At 34.2% G+C, this 27,775-nt stretch overlaps 5 protein-coding genes across 20 annotated transcripts in view; 4 read left to right on the forward strand and 1 right to left on the reverse strand.

Annotated features, from left to right (window-relative positions):
- LOC105217589 (kin of IRRE-like protein 2) overlaps nt 1-12,163 on the forward strand; it is a 392,862-nt gene extending 380,699 nt beyond the window's left edge. For 8 of the 9 annotated variants that reach the window (XM_054225738.1, XM_054225739.1, XM_054225740.1 and 5 more), the window contains one exon: nt 6,930-12,163. In XM_054225738.1, coding sequence (XP_054081713.1) covers nt 6,930-8,945 — 2,016 coding nt within the window. In that variant the 3' untranslated portion in view covers nt 8,946-12,163. Of the gene's footprint in view, nt 1-3,044; nt 3,200-6,929 lie in introns of those variants that run through there. The other variant, XM_054225745.1, reaches the window with a different exon arrangement.
- A 1,914-nt stretch (nt 12,164-14,077) lies between these two features.
- Nucleotides 14,078-17,786, reverse strand: LOC105217574 (zinc finger protein 62 homolog). Its single transcript, XM_011192633.3, has 6 exons — nt 17,650-17,786; nt 15,528-16,384; nt 14,958-15,462; nt 14,778-14,898; nt 14,521-14,713; nt 14,078-14,450 (listed from the first exon to the last, which is right to left on the reverse strand). The coding sequence occupies exons 2-6, from the start codon at nt 16,242-16,244 to the stop codon at nt 14,316-14,318; spliced, it is 1,671 nt and encodes a 556-aa protein (XP_011190935.2). The 5' UTR covers nt 16,245-16,384; nt 17,650-17,786; the 3' UTR covers nt 14,078-14,315.
- On the forward strand, nt 16,413-17,656 carry LOC105217575 (uncharacterized). The gene is made up of 2 exons (XM_054236127.1): nt 16,413-16,577; nt 16,628-17,656. The coding sequence occupies exons 1-2, from the start codon at nt 16,496-16,498 to the stop codon at nt 17,311-17,313; spliced, it is 768 nt and encodes a 255-aa protein (XP_054092102.1). The 5' UTR covers nt 16,413-16,495; the 3' UTR covers nt 17,314-17,656.
- Nucleotides 17,787-17,858: 72 nt separating the features above from the next.
- LOC105217577 (short-chain specific acyl-CoA dehydrogenase, mitochondrial) lies at nt 17,859-19,554 on the forward strand. Its single transcript, XM_011192635.3, has 3 exons — nt 17,859-18,031; nt 18,136-18,357; nt 18,416-19,554. The coding sequence occupies exons 1-3, from the start codon at nt 17,998-18,000 to the stop codon at nt 19,387-19,389; spliced, it is 1,230 nt and encodes a 409-aa protein (XP_011190937.2). The 5' UTR covers nt 17,859-17,997; the 3' UTR covers nt 19,390-19,554.
- A 53-nt stretch (nt 19,555-19,607) lies between these two features.
- Nucleotides 19,608-25,915, forward strand: Sppl3_1 (signal peptide peptidase-like 3). 8 transcript variants are annotated; one of them, XM_054236123.1, is made up of 8 exons: nt 20,200-20,414; nt 20,494-20,610; nt 22,592-23,450; nt 23,527-23,649; nt 23,726-23,917; nt 23,997-24,450; nt 24,569-24,689; nt 24,992-25,915. In XM_054236123.1, the coding sequence occupies exons 3-8, from the start codon at nt 23,171-23,173 to the stop codon at nt 25,058-25,060; spliced, it is 1,239 nt and encodes a 412-aa protein (XP_054092098.1). In that variant the 5' UTR covers nt 20,200-20,414; nt 20,494-20,610; nt 22,592-23,170; the 3' UTR covers nt 25,061-25,915. The 8 variants fall into 8 exon arrangements, with proteins under 8 accessions (XP_011190950.1, XP_011190946.1, XP_054092098.1 ...); XM_054236122.1 differs by having other exon boundaries at nt 20,494-20,575; XM_011192648.3 differs by lacking the exons at nt 20,200-20,414; nt 20,494-20,610 and adding an exon at nt 19,608-19,740.
- Nucleotides 25,916-27,775: the final 1,860 nt, after the last annotated feature.

A 27,775-nucleotide genomic window follows, 5' to 3' on the forward strand; every position in this document is an offset into this window, starting at 1 on the left:
CTCTTTATTCAATGCTTTATAAAAAGTTTTACAGTGATCGGATTTAGTTCAAATATGCACCGTTTCGTTCGATAATCTGTTTCCATCTAGACGGCAACTTCAAAATACCCCCTGGTAGAAAGCCCCTTCCTTATTTGCGAAGATCTCGGACAGCCACGTTTTGCTAGCCTCTTTTGAGTTTACACCACCAAGGGCGTTAGCCATGGACAGGAACAGGTGGTAATCACTTGGAGCTATGTCCGAGCTATAATATATAATGGGTTGAGTTCGTTCCGTTTCAGCAGCATATCGCAGTCGTTGATTCGGTCCAGAAGGTTTTTTTGCGTCAAATCATGCGGCACACAAACATCAAGCTTTTTATGTATCCAACCTTCTGAAGATGGTTTAAAATGGTTTGGTGACTAACTTCCATCTCCTGGGCGATGTCACACATGCCGGTCTAACTCGATGTTTTCCATGATTTGATGGGTATTCGTCATCACAGGTCTTCCGCCGGCTGGCTTATCCATGGTGTCGTTTTCACCCGCTCTGAATCGTCGGAACCTTTCCTCCGCAGTTCGAAGTGATAGACTACCATATCCCAAAACACCATTAATCTCACGGAACGTTTCTCTAGCGGATTTGTCTTTAACGAAGGAAAACTTTAAAGTAGCGCGAATATCGGCGTTTATGAACTCCATGTTTACACGTCTATAACTGTTGAACGCAATATCCAAACTAAACTTGTATAGCGTCGTTTTATAGGTTATGTCAAGACCTTTCAAAGATGTATAGTATTGCCAGCGTATTTAAATTTAATATTTTCACACAAAAAACAAAAGCTTTAGCATTTTAAGAGGCCCTTGTCCATAGCCAAAATCCCCCTTTCAAAAACTTCTGTCCACGCCACTGGCCCGCACTTCGCAGTTGTTGTGCACAACATGTGGCTGAAAGTGATGCTACGTAAAATGAACTGCATGATCAAATTATACTGAGACCATTGTTGTTGCTTACCTTTTCGCATGCTATACTCGTATTCTAGAGTTTTTCCTTTGATTTCATCTTATTTCGGTGTGTCGTCTTCTTTTCGCCTTGAATTGTTTAATTAGCTTAAGAATTGCTCACGACATTCCGCGTGTCGCTTAAATAAATTAGCCACGTACCTGCATGTCAGATTATCTAACGGTTGCATTACATATATACACCTGTTATACATGTTTATTATGTCAAGAGGTTTACGCGAAGCACTATAATTGTGTATTGCCTGAATTTTCACTAATTGTTTGTTAAATTTATTTAAAATATTTTGTGTAGTGTTCTTATTGAAAGCATGCTTTTATACTTTATATTTAAAAATGCATGAAATGAAAATTTGTATATTTCAACAGAAAAAAAAAATCATAAATTAAATAAATTTTAAATATTAATATTTATTTCTATATGTGACAAGTTTGCTTCTGTAGCAGCGTGTAATATTTAATAAACTATTACACAAGTTGGCGCTATACTTACACACATACATATGTAGTTAGATGGTATACGTATAATGGTATATTTTATTTATTTATTCTATTATTGAGTAGATTTGCTATATTATACTTAAAATGTATTTTATATTACAACAAAATATATATTAAACGAACTAGAAGAGAGCAGAACTACAATGTAAACTAAATATAATTCAAGTTCTCAAAGTCTTCTGCAGCCTTCATCACCCAGCTGTGATGTCAAAATGCTTATAATTTTTTGGAACACAAGGGACAGCATTAAGAACTAACTCACTGTGTTACTATCTCAGCAGAAATTGGTTGTGAAACACGTGTTTTCTAAAAAAAAAATAAAAATAATAATTTATGAAAAAGCTTAAGCTTTAAGCTTACCAAACTTTTTTCAAAACTCCATGACTACTTTTGATAAATATTATATTTAAACTATGACAAACATGTTTAAAACTAAAAACATTTCTTAAATAATATTTCAAATAATTCCTTTCGGCTTATCTTAGTGTATACGTAATCTATATCCAGTTTTATTTGTAACTTGGTAGCGCTTTGCTAAACAGTAGTACGTAGTAGTAAAATAATATGTATATATTTGTATTATGTATTATATTATATAGTTATTTACTAGTAGTGTAGATTTGTAATATCACTAGTCACCCCTACCTGTCAGCTGTCATATTCCCAAGTAACTCAAAATTTATTTTTTAAATATTTGTTGTTTTTTTATGAAATTTTTATTTTCATACCTCACCTTTTTCATTTGGAAAATCTTATTTAATTTCTAATCGTAAATAGTAGTCGTAGCTCAACGATTTTGCGGTAATATCACCACTCTCCTTCAATATACTTAACTGTAGAGTTGGAAATACTAACACTCAGTATGTAGTAATATGTGGTTCTCACTTTGCAAAACAATCGACAGTCATGCACATTTTTTCAGCAATTTCATTCACAATTTATCTTCATATGTACATTTGTATATTTGTTTTTTATACAAAAAAAAATAATTTGTATTTTTTCATTTTTTAAGCTTCACTTTTTCGACGCTTTTAATTGTATACTTTTAGTTGTTTTGGCTTCACAGTAATTTTGAAATCAAGCGATATTACTACAGCTATTGCAACAATAATAATAATAACTACTTACTACAACTATTTAATCACAAACTAAAACAAACGAATTTAACAACAATAAACCCCAAATCAACGAAAAAAACAAAAAAAAAACAAAAAACCACGAAAATTTACAACTCATACATATATATATATATAATATATCAATTGATTTGCAAATTCTCTACAAAACATACCGTATTTTTCTACATTGTTTAAACTTATGGCTATTTGCTGTTTACCTTTTTTGCAAAAAAAAACTCCAAACTCTTATTAACTTTCAAACAAAACAAAAAAAAGTAATCCAATTAATTACCACTTAAAAACGTTAACGTATTCAATTATGAACATTTTGTTTTCTTCAAAAAAAAAACCAAATTCCTTTTCTGCACACGCCTACAAAACTTATTCCGTAATGGGGATCATTGTTGTTGTCTGCTTGGGCATGTAGAGTGTGCCGGTACTGCGCACATTTGGCAACCATCATGATGCGTAGCGCGAACTGGCAACCCTGTCCAGCACCTGCACCACCACCACCACTCTAACCAAAAACAACAACAACAGCCACAACAGTCACCACACAACCACCACGACCACTACCAACAATAGCAACAACAGTCAGTGCAGCAGCGCAGCAGCAACGGCAGCAACATCTTTGCCCGCAACCTTGAATGTTGTGCGCTCCAATACCCCACCGCTACCGCCATTGCCAACCTCCTTTGTAGCGATCAAGTGCGGCCGCAGCAACGAACCCACCACCACCAACACCAACAATCACACTGGTCTCCATAAATTCAATCACACAGACAGACCCGCACCCCTGCCACACCCACTTACACTTGAATCGCCAAACAGCACACTGAGCTATTTAGCACACCACGGCCATCATGCCACTATTTTGCCAAATGCCACCACGGTATCAGCCGCAACCGCTTTGTCGCCAACCATCTGCTCAACGTCGTTGTCGACATTCCAGCCGGTGGCTCCGCATCACTTCAACTCGCTGGACTTTCGTGAACGCAACCAGACGCACTATAAGCACGGCCAAGGTGGCCATCAGTCGCACTATCGCGAGCCCACACACACACAACGCAACAATACATTGGATCGACGCAGCGCCGGTGCTGCCACCTCGAATGCGTCCGGTTGCATGAGTGATTACAATCAAATTAGTCCGCACTACTTGCAGACCTTCGACAGTCTCGATCCCTACGGTGTGGCCAATCTGCATTTGTATCGCAGTCAGTCGAAGTCGCAGATATATGGACGTGGCAGCACTGCCAGCGGTAGTGGCAGCGGCAGCAATGATGGCTCCACACACGATGCTGTGCTCTATCACAGCAACAGCACACTGAATCATTACCAACAACATCAACAACAGCAGCAGCAGAGCGAACAGCAGCAACATTATCAAAGCGGCAATGGTTCGCAGCGTTCGCAGCAGCAGCATCATCATCATAGTTTGAAGCATAGCAAAAGCGGCGGCAGCAAGTCGCATAAGACTAAGGCAAGCGCTCATCAACAACAACAACAGCAACATTTGACGCAGCAACAACAACAGAAACCAACGAAATCTCGCAGCAGCCGCTCGCTACAACAGCAACAACAATCGTCAGCCACTGATAAGTCGGGCAAAATGATACGCGGCGGCGGCAAGGAGCGCAAACACAACAACAATTGCAATGCAAGCAACAATACAACCCAGATAAATAATATCAGCAAAGCCAATTCGATGACCAGTCAATATTCGAGCTCCAGCGAAAGCATGCATTGCGATAATAATTACTATTAAATCATTGCTCCCGCATAAATGTCTACCCAGCTATATCCTCAAAGCGTGCACACGCACACATTTACAAGTCAATATTCACATATTGTTCTTGTCACACACGCATACATATTTATATGTATATATTTATGTATTTGTGAGCAGTGTTGCATAACGCGCCTAATTTGTGTTGAACACGTTCACCAGTTTAACATTGAATTGAAGTACAACCAATCACATTTATGTTGCACACACACACACACACATACACGCCCGCACATACTCGTATGTACTCGCACCAACTAACTTAACAACACTGGCACTCAAACGTAATATCCATGCGGTGCAACATATGTAACGTTCCATTATATACAATGTGAGTAGTTTTGTCATACTATATATATTTTCACTTTTTCTCTTTCATAACACAACACTCCCCATTGTTGTTGTAATGTTTTTGTCATAAGTGTTACGAAATAACTGTTAACTTGTCAGGTGTGTTTATTTTAAGGCTTATTGTAAGGCCCCTTGAATTGTTTATTAATTATATTTATTTTTGTTGCTGTCTTATTTACAACAGAAACAAAATTTGCATATAAGAAATATTTTTAATAATTTCCTTTTTAGGGTTGCGGTTCAAAATAGTAAATTTTAACTGATTTTCCAAAAACATCGTGTTCCAAACCGCATAGTCGTTGTCTCTGTGGTTTTTATCTCGTCTTAGAATCTTCAAAATATAGTACAAACCTAATAACTTATCTGTCATAACTCTAATATTTGCAAATCTTATAAAAAATTAGGCGCTTTTAGTATCAAAAAAATTCATCATTAATCTAAGACTCACACCATACATATATATGTATATGGTATAGTAAATATATCTCGTACAAATACCCTGTAGATATAGAAGATCACAAAATTATAATTTAGAACTTTACAAATGCTGATACAGCCAAGTTTATGAAAGCCCAATAAAGTATTATTCCGTCCTTAGTGTTATTCCGTCTTTTGTCATAAGATCCAACAGAAAATCCATCTAGTTCATTAACTTTCTCTTAAATAAATAAGCAATACAGAGATGTAATTTGTATTTTTGTAATTTAATGTAAATTCAATTAAAATAATTTTCCCAAACCGTTCAGTTCCAATTCTATTCAGTATTTCATAAAAGCACAAAGCTTCCTGCATGTCAAACTGGTTTCTAGCTTTCTCATTTAGGGATCACCAGAAATCTCGCAGAGTGTGGGCTGTGAAGATCCCACTCCCTATCAATTGGAAATATAGTTCGTAATATCCCTTTATCCAACTTTCAAAGACCCTTTACAGTTCCAGTCTCCTCAAGAGCCAATAATATTATATGTACAAGCGAATTTTTAGTCTCGATAACTGAGAAATATATGATTGCGCTAAGTCCTATGGATAATGTAATTCTAATATCAGTATTTCACTTTAAATTACTACCATTAGTCACTATCTTCTTCTTTATTGATAGCGCGACATTCATTTTTCCTTCTGGCTGTTTGGCGCCAATTGGTGATACCAAGTATATCCAATTTCTTTTGTGGTGGAATGCCAGGACTCGACGACTGACTGAATTTGCGCTCCTTTAAATGGCCGCTGGAGTTAATGACACAAGGACCTACTCGTCTCAGTCCTCGCGTCCGGCGAGATGTCAGTCGTTATTATTACGAGGACATCAACCAGCTGGGCAGCGACACCTTCCCAATTAAGTGACCGGACATTACAGGTACATGCCCTCAAATCGTGGTCCTTAATACGTTTGCAATGGTTGTCATCAAAGTTAGAGTCTCTCATCCGACGTTGTTGCTTTCTTTTCAATATGGAAGATTATGTGGTGGGTCCCAAACCTTACGCACAACCATAGGCGCCTCCTCACTTTAGCTCGCCTCCAAACGGATGTATGTTGGCTACCCAGAGCGTACTTGGTCTAAGGCCAGAAGTCGTAATCTGCTTTTGCCACATGGATAAGAATCGTTGCTGACCACTCCCAAGTGATTTGCAGTCTGAAACTTTCCTCACTTACGTGAACTTCTAAACATTTTCCTAAAGCCAAACGAGTTTACCGAATATAAAGTATCACTTCCATTTGTTCTTAATCATTTAAAATGTGTCAATTGTAATCAATCGCTAAAGTGACGTCATTGACTATCTTACTTTTAAGATCACCGTAAGATGGCGCTAGGTTGGATAAAACCTTATTGCTTTTAATTTAAATATTTAGACACCGTGGCGAAGAAGATTTACAGAGTTCTCAACTTCAGCCTAATTCTTAACAATTTCGATTTTAATTACTTTTACTGTTTTTTTTTATACTTTCCCTTAAACAATTAACACTTACCCAACTCAACTACTTTCAATGCTTATAATTTATACACACATCTTTCTTCGGTTTCTATTTTAATTTGCTATTCTCTTCAATATTACATACTTTCATGTCCGCCGCTTGGACACGCCTACAACAACTACACCTATACATACAACTTACACACACTACTTCAACACAACGTGACACATAAAATGACAACACAATAAACAACGCAAATGCAGCCAGTCTCACATAAAACAACTACAACTACAAAAGCCACATTCGATGGCGAACTGCTGTGGCAACAAGAGGCGACGGAATTTATAGAACGTTTTCCTCAGCGACGTCGCCAACATGACGCGCTTCGCCCTAGTGTCTCAGCTGGTGCGATTTATAAAAACGCAACCGCTATAACCACGCTAAATAAACGCGCTATCGGTGGTGAGCTACTCACCGCGCAGCAACGACATCAACGTGATCTTTTCAGCGGCGATTTGGGTATACCAGAGGTACGTTCTCACGTGGGCAGTATGGTGCACACATTTGAAACACTCGCCATGCAACGCAAACTTGCTGATCAGGAACGCGCGAAAGAACGCACTTGGGCGCTGCATCAGCAACAACAATGGGAGCGCGAACAGTTGGCAGAGAGAAATTGTAAGTATATGCCAACGCTTAAGAGCGCCATACACACAACCACTTACACATATGATACGCCCACACACGCGTCACGCATCTCTCAGCACGGCACTAGTAACAGTAAATATCATCAACTAAAGCGTAAATCACACGAATCACGTCAGCGCCTCATAAAACTTAGTAAGCAGCAGCTACTGGCTGCTTTCAGCAATAATGCTAAGCGCGGACCATCAAAAACAGCACACACTAACCTCGAAAGCAGCTTAAGCGCTCAAACGCTGCACGGCGCCGACAATAGTAATGCATTGCCGCCGGATGGTAGCCCGTTCAAGCGACACAGTACATTAAGTTTACATCGCGCTGAAGATACGCGCGCTGCAACAAGCGACGATGATCACTTGATGCAGCAGTATTGTCAAATGGATGATGATTATCGTAAAAATCTATTTGGCACCATATCAAGTAGATTAACGCCGGTTAATAAAGGTTGTGAAGATATTAATAGTTTTGCCTATAATGGCGCCGCGCGCCACAATAGTAAGCGCGGTAGCCAAGAAGATGAAGCGGAAGTAGGTGATGCACAAATAAATATTGAACATGATGAAACGCTCATTGTGAATGCCGCTTTCGATGAAATATTCGCCAGTTACAGCGGTGTAGATGACGACGACGAAGATGGAGAAAAAATGGACGCGTCCGCCATATTTAGCCATGCCACCACATACTCGACGGGTTGCGATGAGCAAATGGTAAGCTTAAGTGAACTAGACGATGATGTTTTTAAGTCACTGAGCGCGAGTCGCATTAACAATATCGGTTGCCCGGGCAGTACGCCTATGAAACTACCCCCATTGGTGGTAGGCGCGCACAAGAAGACGCCAACAACAAACACCTCGCCAACAAATGGCACCGCAACCGACGCAGCACAAACGCCTAAACGCAAGCGCACCATAATGCCATTAGCGAAACAAAAGCAACGCGCCACAACACTGCATAATCTCTTCGATCGCCTCAAAGCAACGCAAACGAAAGTAAAGCGCCCCTTTGTCAAAATGCCCTCGGATAGTCTGTTGAAACAGGATCAGCTGAGTATCGAGCAAATGACGCATGCGCTGCACAAATACTCACCACAATTAGATTTATATCGTGAGGTAGGAGAAGGTGAAACGGCCGAGGAGCGTAGTGACGCCGATGGCGATTTTCTACGCGGTTCCACATTAAGTCAATCATTTGTGCGCCAACAGCTAAATATACGTGAGAACAAGGAAGAAACTAAACGCAAAAAACCGGCGCCACCACCGCCACCCACCAATAATTCCCATTCAAATAGCGGCGTCAGTGGCGTAAATGCTGTAAATGGTGCGCCGCGGCCGAGCTTCGCATCACAGCGCGCTAAGTCGACGAATGAGTTACTGCTCGATGACTTGGCCGTGCAAGCGCGCCGTTATCAGCGTGCCACTAACCGTAAATATGCAGCGCCGCCAACGCCTAAAAAACAACAACAACAACCAGTAGAAGAAGGTAGTGAAGTAGCGCCGCGCTACAAACCGAACCGCGCGTATAGTCGTGGCAGTGGCGTTGGCGCTGACATCTTTTTACGCGGCAGCGCAGAAATTTAAATGAACAAACACTGTACAAACGAGAAGTAGTGTTTAAGCGTCAGAGCAACCCTACTCATTTAGGTACTTAGACCAAGCAGTAATCAAAGCGCTCTGGATATGTTAGATGACACCCAACGCTAATGTTAGTTATATAGAAAAATATTTAGCTGTATTTGTAATTGTACTAATTATTACTAAGCGAACAACTAATTTTTGCCAACGTAATTGAGCCATGTTTTCATGCAATACACACTTAAGCATTTATTTTTGATTAAGGCTAAATGCCTTATTATTATTATTATTAAAAAAAAATCTAAAAGAAACAAATTATTGTAATGTATTTGTGTATGTGACTGATTTTTATGTTAGTGTACTCATGTTATAACCAAAACAGTAATTCTTTACAAAACCAAAAACGTACATAAGTGATTAAAAATGTTAAAGTTAATGTTAAATATAGTAAACAAAAAATATTGTAAATAAACCATTAATAAATGTAGGTATAAAAACTCTTTTTTTATTTATTAACAACATATTCTTGATGTTTATTGTGAAACTAATAAGCTAATTTAAAATAATAGATTACTTTTATACAGTGAGCACTGCTTAATTATGAACAAAAAAATTTTATATTAAGGTTAGGTGCAACATTTTGAGTAAATTTTGTAAAAATTTATATTTTAGAAATTAGGTTATGTAAAGATATCAAATTCAGTTATAATCATAGATTGCAATTCTATCACCTTCCAACATTATCCTCATAATGAACACTGCGCCAAAAAGTATGCTTCGTACAATGGAATTACCGTCTAAATAATAGAATAAATGAAGGTCCCTTCATTCGACTAATATATGTCCGATTAGGTTTGTTAGAGAACAACCAGCCTTTTTTTCTATGGAACTTAAGGGGCTATACCAGTGTAACCCATGAAAAATTAGGCAATTTTCGAAATTTTTTTAAAGAAAGTTCTCGATTGAATGTTTCGAATTTTTTTGGACATATAAATTTATATTTTCAGCTATATTTTAAGTTTTTTTTTTACACAAATATTGAAACATAACGGAGTTATATGCTGTTTTCGGGGTGCCCAAAAAACAAAGTTCCCCAACTGCGGACATGATTCCGGCCGAATGAATAACTGAAACAACCAAATTCAAAAACATTATTAAACTTAAAGGTATTTCCTTTTATTTTTTGAAAAATATCAAAATGTTCGAAAAAATTTAGTTTTTTTAATAGGTCAATCAATAGGTATTATCAATAATACTGAGTTTCAATTTGAAGTCAATTGGTAAATTTCTCGTTGAGGTATGATGTCAGCAATTTTTCGTTTCGAGAAAAACGCGTTTCAACTATAGAGGTGCGAGTGGTCGCCCTTTGAACGCTGGCATTCAAAAACTATTCAAGATACGGCGTTACCGCTTTTACAGAATATTTTTGAAAGTATAAATTATCGAATAAGCAAAAAATAAAAATATCAATTTTTTGAAAATGTCACACTGGTATAGCTTAACTAATAATACTGTGCTTGTATCTAAATGCCACATAAAATATAGTGGGATGAATCCACAGAGAGATATACATATAGGCTATAGGACCGATATCTGTTGAATAGATATATTTGAGTTCCCTTTTCCCCTCTTAAATTATAAAAACTATGTTGGAAAATTCATGAACTGTATTTCTTATTAAAATCAGTTCTACATCTTAAGGAATTATATATGTATGTATGTTGAGGTGCCGGAAAATGGATCAATTTTTTATTATCTGTGGAGGTATGTAGCCATATTTTATTGAATACTTGGTATACGTCTTGCATAGTACAATGTCTAATCTGTAACATCATCTCAAGAACATAAAAAAATGCTAATAATTGTCAATGTTATGACATTTTACGCAAAACGCGTATTTTTTTCCAAAGAGGATTCCCGTGATTTCGATTCCAGCCCATCAGCACAACTAAAAGCATACAACCAATCAAATTTCATTATTATGGGGACTTGTAGTGTCTTTGAACGACTCATTGAAATGAGAATGAGAATTTTCTGCAAACAGGCTACTCCTTTCATCTGATGTTATGTATTGAAAAATGCAGAACATTGATATGAAAATTTAAACTAAAAAATGAAATCGTTCAAGAACACGGCAAATAAATTACGGACAATTTGAAAAAAAAAAGTTGAAATCGGTTAAAAACTCTTTCGCCAATCCAAGTCACGGCAACGACGTTTTCGGAAAAACATGACTTCGAGATAATCGCGTTCAAAGTTTCAAGTACGCTTTTGTCTAGTGTAACTTCACTTCTACTGCTTATTTTGAGATAACATGCTTAGAATCGTATATTTTAAGTTAAAAGAATAAAAAAAAATCATATTTATTTAACCCCTTAATGTTGGAATCGCAGAACGGTGTGATAGATGAATTATCACTATTGAATTACCAGAAATGTTCACATTATTTTTAAGAATAATTTAGGTAAATCAGTGAAAATGAGTAGAGTAGAGATCATAAGGTGGTCGGTCATTAATTCATTACATCTCGTATTGTTACAAAAACCAAAAATTACAGACAAAAACCTTCCATACATACAGGAAAGAATGTGTAGTTACCTTAACCTAAATTTTATATCAGAAAGAAATTGAAAAGCGTAAAAACTTGCATTGGAATTTTCTGGTTGCGATTAAGCGGAGCTCACTGTAATAATTATTATAACATATACTTGTTACTGTGTGTCATAATAAATATTTGATATGCTCTTAATGACTGAGCTGGTTTACAAGCAAATAAATTACTAAATTTTACGCGCGCAAAAACAAAATGGAAAATTTTATTAATAATATTTTTTATGAAAATAAATGTGAATAAAAATAACATTATTTTATTTTAATGTAAAATTTTCTTTTAATATTTTTTATTGTACAGCGCCCAGTTTTCTCTAATAGCAGTCAATACATGCATAATTAAACTACGAGTTAAAAAGAAAATCCGAAAACGCCGAAAAACTAATAAGAAAAACACTAAATTACTAATGTACAAAAATAATTAATAATTAGAGAGAAATATGCGTTATTTTAAGCAAACGCAAATACAGTTGTTTCATGCCTAAAACAACAAATTATGTCATTAAATATTAATGTCGTTTAAACAAGTCTTTGTTGTTGTAAAAAATATCAAACCAACTACTTCTTTATTCAGCCGATACATAAAAAATTGTCAACAATAAAAACCACAGTCATATAGAAAATAAAATGTATGTTTTAACCTCAAACTTTTAAAGAACAAAACAAAAATCAACAACAAATATTATATATAAATTTATGACTCTTCTCATTAAATGTATGCAGAATTATTATTGGTTGTAATGAATTTGAATTCGCATTCGCATTAGATGCAGCACATGCTGGCGCAACAATGCATGCCAAATGTATGTGAACGGGAGAAGAATTATGAGCAAATATAGCGTAACAATTAAATTATTATACGTAGTTAAAATATTAAATGAGATATATTAGTAATAGTTATACCAAGTATTAACAACTCAAAGAGTGTAGACATGAATAAAATTAATGAATTGACAGTACTTACATACATACATACATACTTACATACACATATTATAGGTATGAGAAAATATACATATTAGAATATAAAATGATAAGATTAACATTTTTGTGCATGCAATAAAATTAACAATAAAAAAAATTATAAAAAAAATAATATTTAATAGAAAGCATTATAATTATTTATGGTGAAATGAGTGAACGTAAGTACTAATATAAGTAAAGGGTTTTTCAATAGGGACATTACAAAAGTAAACGGATAGGGACAGCAAACGACGCCATATTTTTTCCGCTCTTTTGACATTTCTCTTCAGTAGGGTTTGCAATTTCATGATGGAAAGATATACGATCCAACAACGAGTCGAAATTATTAAAATTTACTACAGAAATTCGGCATCAATGGCCTCAACTTTAAGAGCGCTCCGTCCAATTTATGATCGACTCAACTGAATGACTTCGTCAATAACCAAAATATGCGTTATTGGTCAGGCATCAATCCACACGTACTCCATTAGTCACCATTGCATTCCGAAAAAAACTACGGTTTGGTATGGTTTATAGGCCGGCGGCATCATTGGGCCGTACTTCTTCCGTGATAATCAAGATCGGCATGTTACTGTGAATGGGAATCGCTACCGCTCAATGATAACCGATTTTTTTTTTTTGCCCGAATTGGATGATATGGACTTGTACAATATGTGGTTCCAACAGGACGGCGCCACAAGCCACATAGCAAATATCACAATCAATTTATTGAAAACCAAGTTTCGTGAACGTGTTAACTCACGAAATGACCGCCACGGACGTGCGATTTGACGCCATTAGACTATTTCCTGTGGTGCTACTTCAAGTCTATGGCCTATGCCAACAAGCCAGCGATGATTGATGAACTTCGTACGAATATCGAACGCTAAATTGCAGCAGTATCGTCCAATTTAGGCTTGAAAATCTTCGAAAATTGGGTTCAGCGTCTGGACTTCTGCAAGCGTGCCCGTGGTGGTCATGCCAAAGAAATCAAGTTATATATATTATATAATGGAATAGAATGTACTTTCACAGGAATCAAGAATTTCATTGATATCCCAAATATATATAATATATATAATGGAATAGAATGTACTTTCACAGGAATCAAGAATTTCATTGATATCCCAAACCGTAGTGACGCTCTTATTGAAAACGCCTTTATATTGGCAAAATTTACAGAAACAGTACTCGACAGATTTGCCTTCTATTTCCACTTTTTCCAGACAAAAAAAATTGGAAAAATTCTAATCAAATGATGTGGGTTAGTAAGAAATAAACGCTTATCTTAAAGGCCTCAAACTATCGAAACGGTCTCAAAGGAATATTTCGAAGAATAAATTAAAAACAAAAGTTTTTTATCTTGACAATACTACTACTTACGATATACGAAGTAAATTCACTCGTATATATTATTTTTTATATATTATTTTTTATATATAATTTTATATATATTTTATACCAAAACAATATATTTCTTGTAAAAAGTTAATATGAATAAATCTTAAATAGTTAACGACACTAATTTAATTTAAAATTTCCAATTTAACTATTTTTTATTCAAATTTTGTTAGATAGGTCTTCATCTATATTATTTTAATACAATAAGTCTTAAAATTAACACATGAATGTTGTTGTAAAATTAAAAACCACTTACAAACTGTTTTGCACAATTAAGCGGGTATGACTATTCTTCCTCTAATAATAATAGTTTTACACTCCTCTGACAACAAAAATTTGTATTTTTTGTTATTTTTTTATTGTTTTATTATATTTTTTTTTTTTGTTGTCCCAACAACATAACTACGTACTCTTTTCACTACTTTGACGATTATGACAACGTTTCATATGTTTGTTCATGTTACCCCAGTTGGTAAATTGACGACTGCATTCCTGGCATGAGTATGGCCGCTCACCCGTATGTAAATTAATGTGACCCTGCAAAATATATTAAACCAAACATAATTCATATTTTTTCAAATAATTCAAATCAACCCGCTATACTAACCATTAAACCACTACGAAAACGAAAAGACCTCTCACAGTATTTGCATTTAAAAGGTTTTTCACCAGTGTGTATGCGTTCGTGCGAAAGCTTGGCATCTTTTGTGCGAAACTCTTTATCACAATAATCGCAGTTGAACTTCTTGATATCTTTGTGAATCAGCTGGTGTTTTTCCAAACTAGTTGATGTCTTCAAACTGTGAAGTTGAAAATATATACATATAAATTTTTGATGATTAATTCACTATTTCATCAATATACCTTTTGTTACAAATTTTACATTCAAAAATTCGTTCCTTTATATGCGTATAGACATGCACCTCCAGATTATGTTTTTGACGAAATTTCCGATCGCAAATATTACATGTAAACTCTTTCAAACCTGCAAGTAATAGTAACTTATAATTTAATAATATACTAGAGCAAAATATCTCGACTTGCCTGAATGTATATGTTCATGCGCGCGTAAATTTGCTAACCGTTTGAACTTTTTATCACATTGTGCACATTGATGCCATTTGGTTTCCTCAATATGCTGTGCACGTGCATGCACCAAAGTGGCATTTCGATTGTGAAAACTTTTTCCACATATATTACACAAATCTACTAACGGATATAAATGCGCTGCCTTACAAGTTGTTTCTCTATGAGCTGCTAAGTGTTGATAAGATTCCTGTGGAACATCGCATGCATCGCAACGCAAACTTAATTCAGGATGGTGACGAAATCGCACATGATTAAGAAATTTATTATAATGCACACAAATTTTCTGACAATCGGCACATTTGTATTGTAGATAGTTGACGTCTTGAACTTCGTGTTTCTCTTTAGCATGTAAAAGCAATGCGGCGAAACTTTCGCAGGTCTCAGAGCAAGAGTAGCACATCCATGTGTATAATTTCCATTTAAGTATTTGAATATTATTAGGCTCAGTTGTTTCAATGCTCTGAAAAAAATTCATATGAGGTACACATAATTGCAGAGTGAAAAGTAATTATTTAAAATACAAACCTTCGAACAACTGGAACCACAATTATTGGCGGGTAGGATTTCAATAATTGTAGGTGTGAAATTGTTTTCGTGTAAATTTTCCGATTCTGCGCCAGTGGCTTCTCCTTCTGACTCCTCTTCTAAAACGTCCTCGACATCTTCCAAAAAGTATGTTTCTATTTTAACATCTGTACTATTTTCTGAAAGTTGGCTGAGAGTATCCGAAGCTCTGTCATCTATATCTGATAACAAACTATTTACATCCATTACATTTAGAATTTCCACAGCTTGATATTCATTGTCAATATCTTCTATGCATCTATCCAATATTTGCATATTTAACTCCATCGCATCTATCAGTACATTATCCGTCTCTATGCTATTTTCTTTTATTTCATCTTTAGGCGCTTCTGTATATTGTGCGGTAGTTGGACTAGTATTTAGTTCATTATCATTTAATCTAATACAAACATCATTAATATTCTCGAATTTATCATTTTTCGAACTGTTCAATAATAAAGTTAATGATTCCTGCGACTCCTTTACTTTCTGGAAGAAGGAATAAGCATTTTGCAACGCTTCTAAACAGATAACACAGGCACATTTGGGAAGCTTATCAACAGTGTTACACATTTCCATACTGAAACACTCCCTTAACTTCTGATAAATGTCAAAGGTCATTGGGATAAGCGTATCCTTTTTACGAAGAGCGGCACATAACCGACACAATCCAACCATTCCGATTCGCACGAACAATTCAAAAATAGTCCCAGTCAAAATTTGTAAACTATAGTTTGTATTTAGTTAATTTTCACGCAAACTGTACAACAGTACTAAACAAACAGCTGGTTATGCTAACTCATTACCGCAAGATGGCGCTGTAGACACAAGAAAAGAAGGTAGCCAAAGTACATTGCGAAGTACATAGTCAAGCAGAGAACTTACAACATTACATATGTTGTAAGTTCTCTGGTCAAGTACATAGCCAAATGAATCAAATCATCACCATCACAAACAAATCACAAAAAGAAGGAATCATAAATAGAAATATAAAAATATCTGACCAACCAAGTATAGTTTTAAGGTTCATATTCCAAATTAATAAACAATTTTATTCATAGATAACAACATAGATAACATAATATCGTCGTCAGCATCAGAAAATCCGCTTTTTTATCGACAAATTTTGTTCAGCGATGAGGCTCATTTCTGGTTGAATGGCTACGTAAATAAGCAAAATTGCCGCATTTGGGGTGAAGAGCAACCAGAAGCCGTTCAAGAACTGCCCATGCATCCCGAAAAATGCACTGTTTGGTGTGGTTTGTACGCTGGTGGAATCATTGGACCGTATTTTTTCAAAGATGCTGTTGGACGCAACGTTACGGTGAATGGCGATCGCTATCGTTCGATGCTAACAAACTTTTTGTTGCCAAAAATGGAAGAACTGAACTTGGTTGACATGTGGTTTCAACAAGATGGCGCTACATGCCACACAGCTCGCGATTCTATGGCCATTTTGAGGGAAAACTTCGGAGAACAATTCATCTCAAGAAATGGACCCGTAAGTTGGCCACCAAGATCATGCGATTTAACGCCTTTAGACTATTTTTTGTGGGGCTACGTCAAGTCTAAAGTCTACAGAAATAAGCCAGCAACTATTCCAGCTTTGGAAGACAACATTTCCGAAGAAATTCGGGCTATTCCGGCCGAAATGCTCGAAAAAGTTGCCCAAAATTGGACTTTCCGAATGGACCACCTAAGACGCAGCCGCGGTCAACATTTAAATGAAATTATCTTCAAAAAGTAAATGTCATGAACCAATCTAACGTTTCAAATAAAGAACCGATGAGATTTTGCAAATTTTATGCGTTTTTTTTTTAAAAAAAGTTATCAAGCTCTTAAAAAATCACCCTTTATTAGCAAAAAACTTTTTTAATTTAAAGAAAAACGATTTGCAGCAACTTTCTTCGAATGCTGTAGAACATGCATTCACAAGTGAAATCATCAAAAATAATTTGAGACACATAATTCGCAATTACTTTGAAACTCAAAGTGAATTAGAATCGGAAATTTGAAGTATTGACAATAAGTATTTAATAAATCTATAAATCATTTTGATAAATAAATTGTTATTCTGACTTACGAAACAAAAACCAAAGACGAAACTATCCATAATTTCATAGTAAAAATAAATGGAGAAAATATGAAAAATTCAATCACAATTAAATTTTTATCAATGTATATACAGAGATTTTAAGATTTTAATTTTTACAATATTTTGTTTTGCACACATTCCAAGAGTGTTGTTCACTTGGTTCAGCCGTTAAATCGATAATTTCTATCGATTGTAAGAACTGTTTAAAATTCATCGCTTTTGCGTTCGTTTTGTTTAATACTTTTTACACTTTGCGTTGATATGTGCATATTTATATTTAAGTATATTTGCTAGAAAGACCATTCATTTGTTGATATTCTAATTGCTCGCTTCATTATGCAGTCTCTCGTTAATGTAACTAAATTTTTATGTAAGTATAAAAATTGTAAAATTTACATGGACATTTTTCCTGCACAATTGAACTTTGATTCTTAAATCTCATATGTGTATGTAAATATACTTTTATTCTGAAAGGCCGCCATGGTGCTCTGCAAAATACAGCTATCAGGCGTATTGCCTGTTTATCTGCACTTCCTGAAACTCATCAAATGTTACAGAAGACATGCAGAGATTTTGTTAACGCCGAAATAGTACCAAAAGCAGCGAAACATGATCGTGAACATTTATATCCTGAAGATCAGTTAAAAAAAATGGGTGAACTCGGACTTATGTCGATAACAACACCGGAAGAATTTGGTTTGTATAACATGTTGCTTATCGCAATTGTGATCTAAATTGTATTTTTCTATATTAGGCGGCACGGGTTTGGATTATTTAGCATATAGTATTGCAATGGAAGAAATATCTCGCGGATGTGCATCATGCGGTGTGATAATGTCAGTTAATAATTCGCTATTTTTAGGACCGATTCTCGCATATGGAACACAAAAACAAAAAGATTTTTGGTTGAAACCTTACACTACCGGTGAGAAAGTCGGCTTTTTTGCCCTATCGGAACCGGGAAATGGTTCCGATGCAGGTGCTGCCTCTACAACCGCCACAGAAAAAAGTGATCGTTATATTTTGAATGGTACAAAAATGTGGATAACCAGTGGTTATGAATCTGGAGCTGGAATAGTTTTCGCCACTACAGATAAAGCTTTGAAGCATAAAGGTATATCAGCGTTTATAGTACCCAAAGGCTTAAAGGGTTTTGCACTTGGGAAAAAGGAAGACAAATTAGGAATACGAGCAAGTTCTACCTGCCAGCTAATTTTTGAGGATTGTGAAATTCCAAAAGAAAATATTTTAGGTAAACCCGGTTATGGGTTCAAAATAGCAATGCAATCTTTGGATGCAGGTCGAATTGGCATTGCCAGTCAAGCACTTGGTATAGCTCAAGCTTCGCTAGAATTGGCAACAAATTATGCGCAAAACCGTAATTCTTTCGGAAAACCTATTGCTAAATTACAACTTATCCAGCAAAAGTTGGCTGATATGGCACTGAAAGTAGAATCATCGCGATTACTAATTTGGCGTACCGCTTGGCTGAAAGATAATGGCAAATCATATACTAAAGAAGCGGCAATGGCAAAATTAGCTGCATCCGAGGCAGCTACATTTTGTTCACATCAGTGCATTCAAGTTTTAGGAGGCATGGGTTACATTACCGACATGGCAGCTGAGCGCTACTATCGTGATGCGCGTATTACGGAGATATATGAAGGCACATCCGAAATACAGCGCATGGTTATAGCGGGACAAGTACTCAAAGAACTTGTTGCTTAACGTTTTATTATCAAATATGTAGTTATATGTTATATAACTATTCCCGTGAGCATTTTTTCAAAACAATCATTGTAAAACGTACATAAGCCTGATAAGAGTTAACTAAGATAAAAGATTTACATATTTACATATACTTTTATAAATAAATATATAATCTAACATCTATGTTTGTTTGTTTGCTACGTTTTGGTGAGGTATATGCGTTTTTGATGTGCTACAGCAACACTATGATGCAACGTCAACCCCGATGCAGTTTGCATGATAGAATAAAATTGTAGTCGACGGAATGGTATAGTACTTGTTTTATTCTCAAGATTTCGGTGAACGAGGTTTTTGAAAATCAATCAAAAGGTGATTTCGCGTAGAAATCAATGATTTCTTAAGTAAATATTTATTAAAAAAAGAAATACTTATGAAAAAGGATTAATATAATTAATAAATGAAGTGCATTTCGGTGTATGTTACGAATTACGAATATTAATAACATATGAAACTAAGATGTGTTGCCAGACTTTAGAATTCAATATAAGTATCAAAAAGTAAAGGGTCCATTTTTACTAAAAGGACTTTAAAGCAGCATAAATTACCAAAAAATAGTGTTAATTTTAATTTATTAGTTTTCAGTACAAATAACAGTAAAATTTAGGTAATGTTATAAAAAAGTGTGATATGAACTGCTTAAGTGCAATCTTAATGTGAAAAAACTTATGGTCATCCCATTCAAAAAGAATGAAAGCGCAGAGTAGGAAATAATAATAAATGAGACAGTGAGAAAGTTAACGCAAATACATATTATGAGGAAAGGTAAGCAAACACTAATGGATTAAACATGAAAATGGCCAATAAAAAGAAAAACTACTAATAGTTTTTGTGCACAGTGCGGTAGTGCGTTCAAGTGTAAACGAATTGATTAAAACAATGGAATATGTATTAGTTTAAAGTTGCAATAGGAAAGATAGCCACTTCAAATTATTCAAATTATCTGCCAAATATTTATGCAAGAAGTGTAAAATATTTTCACATATGTATGTACAGACATATGTACGAATAGCTAGTTTCCATTGTGGGTTTATACATAAAATCATTTTTTCGTTGATTTTGCAGATTTGACGTAAGCTATGTTCAATAAAGAAAAAATTGCTATGGAAATGTATATTAAATAAAGTGAAAACTATTAAAGTGCTTTGTAAGTGGTATTCCGTCATGTAAACTTAGAAAACAGTAGGTGAATGTAGGAATTTAAGAAATACATGTAAAGAGAAATTATGTACTTAATTTTGTTTTATCAATTAAATCAAAAATTGCACAGTAACGTTATATGAATATAAGGTTTATTAGCACTATATGCAGATATGATGTGAATAAAGCTCAAGACTTTCTCATTATTTTTCTGTATATAATAAAGTTGTAAATAAAAAGGCAATGACTATAACACAAATACAACAATCAGTTTTTTTTGGTACCTTTTAGTTTATGTACTTCGTATTTCTTCTACAGCAACACTGTTCGGACAAGTTTTCTTCTTTGTTTTGCTAATGGCAACATACATATACCGCTCTCTATGGTATATAAAATTGTATATATTTGGAGTTGAAATTTTTGTATTAAAAATATTCCAAATATCTCCTCTACTGACAACTCTCAATTTCTGTGATTGAATTATTCATTATAAATATAAAATTAAAAAAAATATTGTGTTATCAATTATACATATGTCTGTAGTGTACCAGTGTAGCATGAGCCAATGCCCCAAGCCATGATTTGCTTACATCTGTATGTACACCACTTGCATGTAGTGCCTTTCCTTAAGCTTTACTCAAGTGAAACACAAGTGGCTATTATGGTTTATGGATTTAAGCTTATTTCAAATTCATCATAAAGTTTTAAATATGTACTGATAAAGAGAAGTTTTTTTCCTCGTTATGGAGAAAAATGTAAGAACATTGTATTTTTTGTGGCTTCTTTCATACAAACATAAAAATACAAAAAATAAATCTGCAAATAGGCAAACGCAAAACATCCCGCCGTTGGGTGTTGTACCCTGTGCTCGGGGCCTAACTTTAAAAGTCGCAACTGCAATACATTCAAAAGACATTTCAAAAAAATAATAATACAGTGGAATTTCCATAACTCGAACTTTAGTATTGGCAATAGCGTTTAGAAATCAAATATCATACAAATTTCCTTCCATAACTCAAACTTCCTTAAATCGAAGTTCTCCATAATTCGAACTCTTGAATTGGCAATAGAAGTCAGACTTCATATAAATTTCCTTCCATAAATCGATCATTTCGATCAGGGCATAATACAAAATTTAAAATACTATCGAGGTCCATTTTTGAAAGAGTCTTTCTATATCATATGGAGGAGAATAAAAAATATGATACTCTAATGGATTTCATAAATCATGTAACAAAAGCATGGGATAAAGACGTCAAGAGCCAATAATAGCAAAGTGCAACACACAAAATGACAGAAAACATATATTAACGTATTTAAATAAAATTTTTAGCGAAGTAAATAATCTATATTTTACAGATTTTTGAAGAATTTATATTTCATTGAAAATTTATATAACTCGAAGTCTCTCGAACTCGAAAGTTTTTTTTTTTTTTTCTTTTTTTTTGAGGATAATGGTGATTCGAGTTAGAGAAGTTCCACTGTATATCTTCCTAATATATTACTATTACAATATTTCAGCATTCAAATTTGAGTTCGGTTGAAATATCTTTCTTACATTAAATGTATGTATAAATATATGTAACCATTCATTATATACTTTGTATGTGTACAATTTATTTTTTTAAGTTTATGTTTGGTCATATATTCTAAGTCCATGTATCGTAAAGACGTTCTTTACATACAGGAAGTGTAGCTATTGCCTGGAAACATCTGTATAAACAAACGGACACACTCTAAGATACTGACTGTTTCTTATTTGAATTAAACACCGTTTGAACTGTTTGTTCACAGTAAACTTGTGTATATTCTGAGTATATGTGAATATATGTACATACATAGATGTACGATTAACAGCCACATTGTTTTATTTCTTTCCAATATGTTATCATCATAATTTTGTAAAAAAATTAGTTTAGGCTTCAGTTAAAAGCAAAATTTATGATAAATATTTATAGTCCCCTTATAAATAGTAGTTTTACTGTCTTTCAAATTATACAAAAATATTTTTTTTTTATTTCAGTAAACGTATGAAAGTCATTGAACCACTCGTCTACTTAGCGCTGTTTGCTTTATTCTTCGTGGTATTACAATAATTACTGCAATATTGTCACAAAACGCTTCTCAGATTTAACCATTCGCTGTGTCGCTGCCTGCCGTGCTGATAAGGCAATCAGCGCAGCAGCGCTGTTGTCTCACCGTGTCCATCGGTAATAACACATTGAGCAGGAGTTTTGTTTGCTTAGCAGGTATCTAAAAGCAATAGTATCAGCAAACATACACGTCAAAGTACTAAACATCTACATACATGATACTTTGGCGGCAGGCAGTCGACGCACACAAGCAACAAATTAAGCAATACTATCACTCAGGCAGAAGCGAAATTATAATTAAATATATTTGTATGAAAGTATAACACTTGGTGTACTAGAGGAAAAGGTGGTGCAGCAATACTGATTTAAGCAATTTTATCTAGTGTTCATAACCACAAAGGTGTGTGTGTGTCTGTGTTTATTTGTGGTGTTGCTAGACGCTAGTGCGCAAGCGTACAACGCACAATAACATACGACTACGTACAAACTGTTATCAATTACGGCGCGCAATGTCGCACGGCATAGTGAGCGGGGGAGCAGGAGCAGCAGTCGTCGATAGCAGTAGTCTTAACGCACAGTCCGCCACCACAGAATATCGCGAAGTACATTGGACATCGAATGTCATGGATTCTTCACGCGTCTCCACATGTCTCATTTCGATGCTGTTGATCGTGTATGGCAGCTTTCGTAGTTTGAATATTGAACAGGAAGCACGTGAACGTGAACAAAAGAAACGTAGTGAATCAATGATGAATTTATTAACCGGCGAACCAGTGGAACAAGAGACCAGTAAGTATTACATAAATTAATTATTTTGATAATTAACAAATTAATATTTAAATTATGCTGATCGTTTCTTTTTCAGGCAAATTTGCAACTCTCGATACAATGCATGCGTTGTGCTTGCCACTCGGCGCCTCAGTGTCATTGCTGGTTATGTTTTTCTTTTTCGATTCAATGCAATTGCTTTTCGCCGTTTGTACAGCAAGTGAGTGCAATTTCGTTGAACTTTTTCCTACATTATAAAGCATATATTATTGATCAAATGTTTGCATTATTTTTAGTAATTGCTACGGTGGCTTTAGCCTTTCTGCTATTGCCGATGTGCCAGTACATTATACGACCATGCACCGATGGTAATCGCATATCGTTTGGTATATGTGGTCGCTTTACCGGCGCTGAATTATTCAGTTTTGCACTCTCTGTGTCAATTGTATGCATTTGGGTACTCACCGGACATTGGCTGTTAATGGATGGTAATTTCATTGCACCGAAATGCATTTATTTATCAATATTTATAATTTGCTAACTCACCTATTTGTAAACACTTTACAGCGATGGGCATGGGTCTGTGTGTGGCATTCATCGCTTTTGTACGCCTACCTAGCCTTAAGGTGTCTACACTTTTGCTCACTGGACTGCTCATCTACGATGTCTTCTGGGTCTTCTTTTCATCGTATATTTTTAGCACGAACGTCATGGTTAAGGTTGCCACCCGACCAGCTGACAATCCGGTAGGAATAGTAGCGCGAAAACTAAACTTGGGCGGTCTTGTGAAGGAACCACCGAAACTTAACTTGCCAGGCAAATTAGTTTTTCCAAGCATACACAATAGCGGGCATTTTTCGATGCTGGGTCTAGGTGATATTGTAATGCCGGGTTTGTTGTTATGTTTTGTATTGCGTTATGATGCATACAAAAAATCGCAGGGTATAACTACGGATCCCACATTGCAGCCACCGAAAGGAGTCGGTTCTAGGCTTACCTACTTTCATTGTTCCTTATTGGGGTGAGTCTATCTCATTTTTAAGAAATATACTAACCAAATAGAATTCATTAAGCTTCATTAACTTAAATACTTCATCTTTAATATTATTAAAATATAACAACTCATGTTCTTATTTTAGCTATTTTCTTGGTCTACTCACCGCTACCGTAAGCTCAGAAGTTTTCAAAGCCGCACAACCGGCATTATTATATTTGGTGCCGTTCACGTTATTGCCGTTGTTGACTATGGCTTATCTCAAGGTAATACATTAAAAAAAAATTAAACGTAGATGTGGGAGAGAAATGTTAGGTTAAACAATTTTAATAGCCCCGCAGTCTCACTTTAAAAAGTATTGTTTATTGTCGAGTTATGTAAAGCCCATAAGTAATACTATTCAAGAAAGTTTTAAGAAAGAAATATATTTCTATGGTAGGCAATCGTGAAATATAAATTATGAAAGTATAGAATATTAAGTTTATAAAATGCAAATTAACTAGTTTAAACTAGATTTTCTAAACTTGTTTGCAATATAAATGTTTTACATTTGGTTAACTCTTTTTAGGGCGACTTGCGACGCATGTGGAGTGAACCATTTATTACACAGCAACCATCAAAGCAACTGGAAGTCTGAGTGCTTAGCCTCTCATTTTCCTTCGTATACGTTTAACGAACTACGTTTATACAAGGATTGAATTATTTTAGTTTTTGTATTTTAATTATAATAATAGACATAGACATACATAGTTGAACTTGGAGCATGCATGTGGGTGGGGATTGTGAATAACACATAGTATGTATGCTAAATCAAGCGTTCAAAACAAGGAAGAATATTTACTCATTTTGCGTTTAGTTTTTACTTGATTATTATTTTTTATTATACGAATTTTCATTGAACTATGAAAATTTACATTTAACTGTAAAGCGCTCAGATATCAAAATGAGATTCAAATAGTTACATATTTGTACTACAACAACTGCATTGATGCAAAACTGTATTAAATAGTGAAAAAAGCCAAAATTTAGCGCACTTCAGAACTACATATTACAGTAATGTCGATATATGATTGCATATTTCCATATAACTTTGCTATAATATTTGAATAAGTATATCATCAGCACATTAATAATGATACAAATGTATAGAATATATACAAACACGAAAGAAAAAACATGTATACAATAAACAGTACTCATTAATCTACTCATTAGGTATAACGAATCAATTTCGTTAAGTTATCTAGAACTGAATTTTCTTAAAACTCGCCTTAAGCAAATTAGTAAACAATGACGAATATGTGAACAATAAATTAGAGAGCTATTGTTTTTATTTAATGTCCAAGATACAATGTAACACGCTGTAGCAGTTCATAGCGACAGTAATATCCCGTTTACATTTTCATTTGAATGATTAAAAACAAAAAGTTTTCTCAAATCTGATTAACTGTTTGTAAGAAATTTTTTAATAAAAAAATGGTTTGAAATGAAACTTGGAATATTATAATTATAAATAGATTTTTTTGTCTTACCAAAATAACACTCGCAGTTTCTATGGCTCTATTAAAATAAAAAAACTCTAAACTATTCTAATTTTATCGAAAGCCGAACTCTACTTTAATTGAAAGCGATTCATAGCCATTTTTATTGACAAAGTGAAATATTAAAAGGTGAGATTTTTTTTACTGTTTATTCGTAATTTTCTGGAATTAGTCCAAATGGAAAGAAATAGTTCAATTGAGTAAAGTATTTCTTAGACTCTACAGTTCCTTATAAAATTCGAATGAAATGCTTGCAAGAAGTTGCTACAGTGGATTCCATCGTTCTATTTTCCATTGTCATTATTTCATTTATCTCAAAATTTGCATTTCAAAATTAAAAATTACTAGCCTTTTAAGCTTAGATTTCAGCTTTTCATAGTATTTCAGGTAAAATTTAGTAACCAAATTTGTTCGAATTAAAACTGTTATAATTACAATATTATTTACAAGTATATTATAACAATTATACAAATGCTCAAGGATATTAGATGGAAATTTAAGTACAGTTACTCAGAAAACTAATCGCGTTTTCAGTTGGTGGCACATTGATAAGCACTAAAGGTCAATCTGTAATTGTATTTTTTGTTTTTGTTCATTTTCTCTTCTGATTATGATTTAAAGATAGCTTGTTATGTCGTAAAGTGTTATATACTCAATCAAAACTATGAACCGAAAATGGAATTATTATATTTTTAATCCATTTATGCACACAACAATGTTTTTATCACACACTTTAATGTGTTCGTGTTGCTATAGTTATTTTTTATTGTTAGCAACATTTTATAATTCAGTTTGAAAATTTCTAATAAGCATAGCAAAATATGAAATCATTTAATTAATTAGACATAATTTGTAGTTTATTAGGCTCACCTTAGCTGAAGTACATATGCACAGACAAACATCTCATCTGAAATGATAATATTCATCATAACTCAGCAAACAATAAAGAAAAATCAACTTAAAACAGATGCATTTCTTATAAACAATAAGCAAAGACATTAACAAACAACAGTAACACTTATATATATATTTAATATATATATAATTTGTTTCAACATGATCTTTCTATGTCTCTCAATGAACCCATCGATGTTTTCATTTTAATAGTTGGACGATTTTTTTATCTTCATAGGCAAAGTTCATATAGTTTTGGTAAACCAAAATTGTTTTTGATTATATTTTCAAGAAAATGTTTATTGATAAACGACAGTATGTGCATTTGTATGTATTTACACAACTCATAAAGTTTATAAGTTGCAGATGAAATTTGAATAAACAGCAACACAAATACACAGCACTTATCGATGGTAATATTTTACAAAAATAAAATGTGTAAAACAAAATTCACAAGGGTAGCTATTAAGTGAATGCAATTTTGGAATATACTTATATATTCGTAAGTATTATGTAATATGTTGAATTTTAAATTAGTTTTTCTATTATTACTATTGTATTAATTTACTAATTAAGAAGTAATTTGCATACGAATTAGCAAAAACTTATGAAATAAAGTCTAATATTTAATATAAAGCAGATTTTATGTTAAACTATTTGATATAATTTTAAAACACATATATTTATAAGTAAATTAAATTGTTTAACAATAAAAAAGCTGTATGAAACATTTGATTTGATGTATTTTACTGGCAATATAATTGCTGAGATTTCTACAGTGAATTTTAATATTACCAAAGCAATATTTTATTTTGACTTTAGATTTCACAATTGTGTGTGGATACGCTTAATTATTGAGAGACTATATATCGCAAAAAATAGTTTGAGGATTGGAGACGGAGAGGATTACCTATCGG

The sequence above is a fragment of the Zeugodacus cucurbitae genome, chromosome 2, assembly GCF_028554725.1.
Source record: "Zeugodacus cucurbitae isolate PBARC_wt_2022May chromosome 2, idZeuCucr1.2, whole genome shotgun sequence".
Classification (NCBI taxonomy): domain Eukaryota; kingdom Metazoa; phylum Arthropoda; class Insecta; order Diptera; family Tephritidae; genus Zeugodacus; species Zeugodacus cucurbitae.

What these genes read in the sequence shown, in the direction of transcription:
- LOC105217574 (XM_011192633.3), bottom strand. Translation starts at nt 16,244, where the DNA reads ATGGTTGGATTGTGTCGGTTATGTGCCGCTCTTCGTAAAAAGGATACG. An exon ending in GTGGTTCCAGTTGTTCGAAG is followed by an intron (nt 15,463 to 15,527) that starts GTTTGTATTTTA and finishes AATTTTTTTCAG; the next exon opens with AGCATTGAAACAACTGAGCC. An exon ending in GTTTTCGTAGTGGTTTAATG is followed by an intron (nt 14,451 to 14,520) that starts GTTAGTATAGCG and finishes TATATTTTGCAG; the next exon opens with GGTCACATTAATTTACATAC.
- Sppl3_1 (XM_011192648.3), top strand. Translation starts at nt 23,171, where the DNA reads ATGTCGCACGGCATAGTGAGCGGGGGAGCAGGAGCAGCAGTCGTCGAT. An exon ending in ACCAGTGGAACAAGAGACCA is followed by an intron (nt 23,451 to 23,526) that starts GTAAGTATTACA and finishes TTTCTTTTTCAG; the next exon opens with GCAAATTTGCAACTCTCGAT. An exon ending in TGACTATGGCTTATCTCAAG is followed by an intron (nt 24,690 to 24,991) that starts GTAATACATTAA and finishes AACTCTTTTTAG; the next exon opens with GGCGACTTGCGACGCATGTG.
- LOC105217575 (XM_054236127.1), top strand. Translation starts at nt 16,496, where the DNA reads ATGAATCAAATCATCACCATCACAAACAAATCACAAAAAGAAGGAATC. An exon ending in AAAAATATCTGACCAACCAA is followed by an intron (nt 16,578 to 16,627) that starts GTATAGTTTTAA and finishes TTTTATTCATAG; the next exon opens with ATAACAACATAGATAACATA.
- LOC105217577 (XM_011192635.3), top strand. Translation starts at nt 17,998, where the DNA reads ATGCAGTCTCTCGTTAATGTAACTAAATTTTTAT. An exon ending in TAATGTAACTAAATTTTTAT is followed by an intron (nt 18,032 to 18,135) that starts GTAAGTATAAAA and finishes TTATTCTGAAAG; the next exon opens with GCCGCCATGGTGCTCTGCAA. An exon ending in AACAACACCGGAAGAATTTG is followed by an intron (nt 18,358 to 18,415) that starts GTTTGTATAACA and finishes TTTCTATATTAG; the next exon opens with GCGGCACGGGTTTGGATTAT.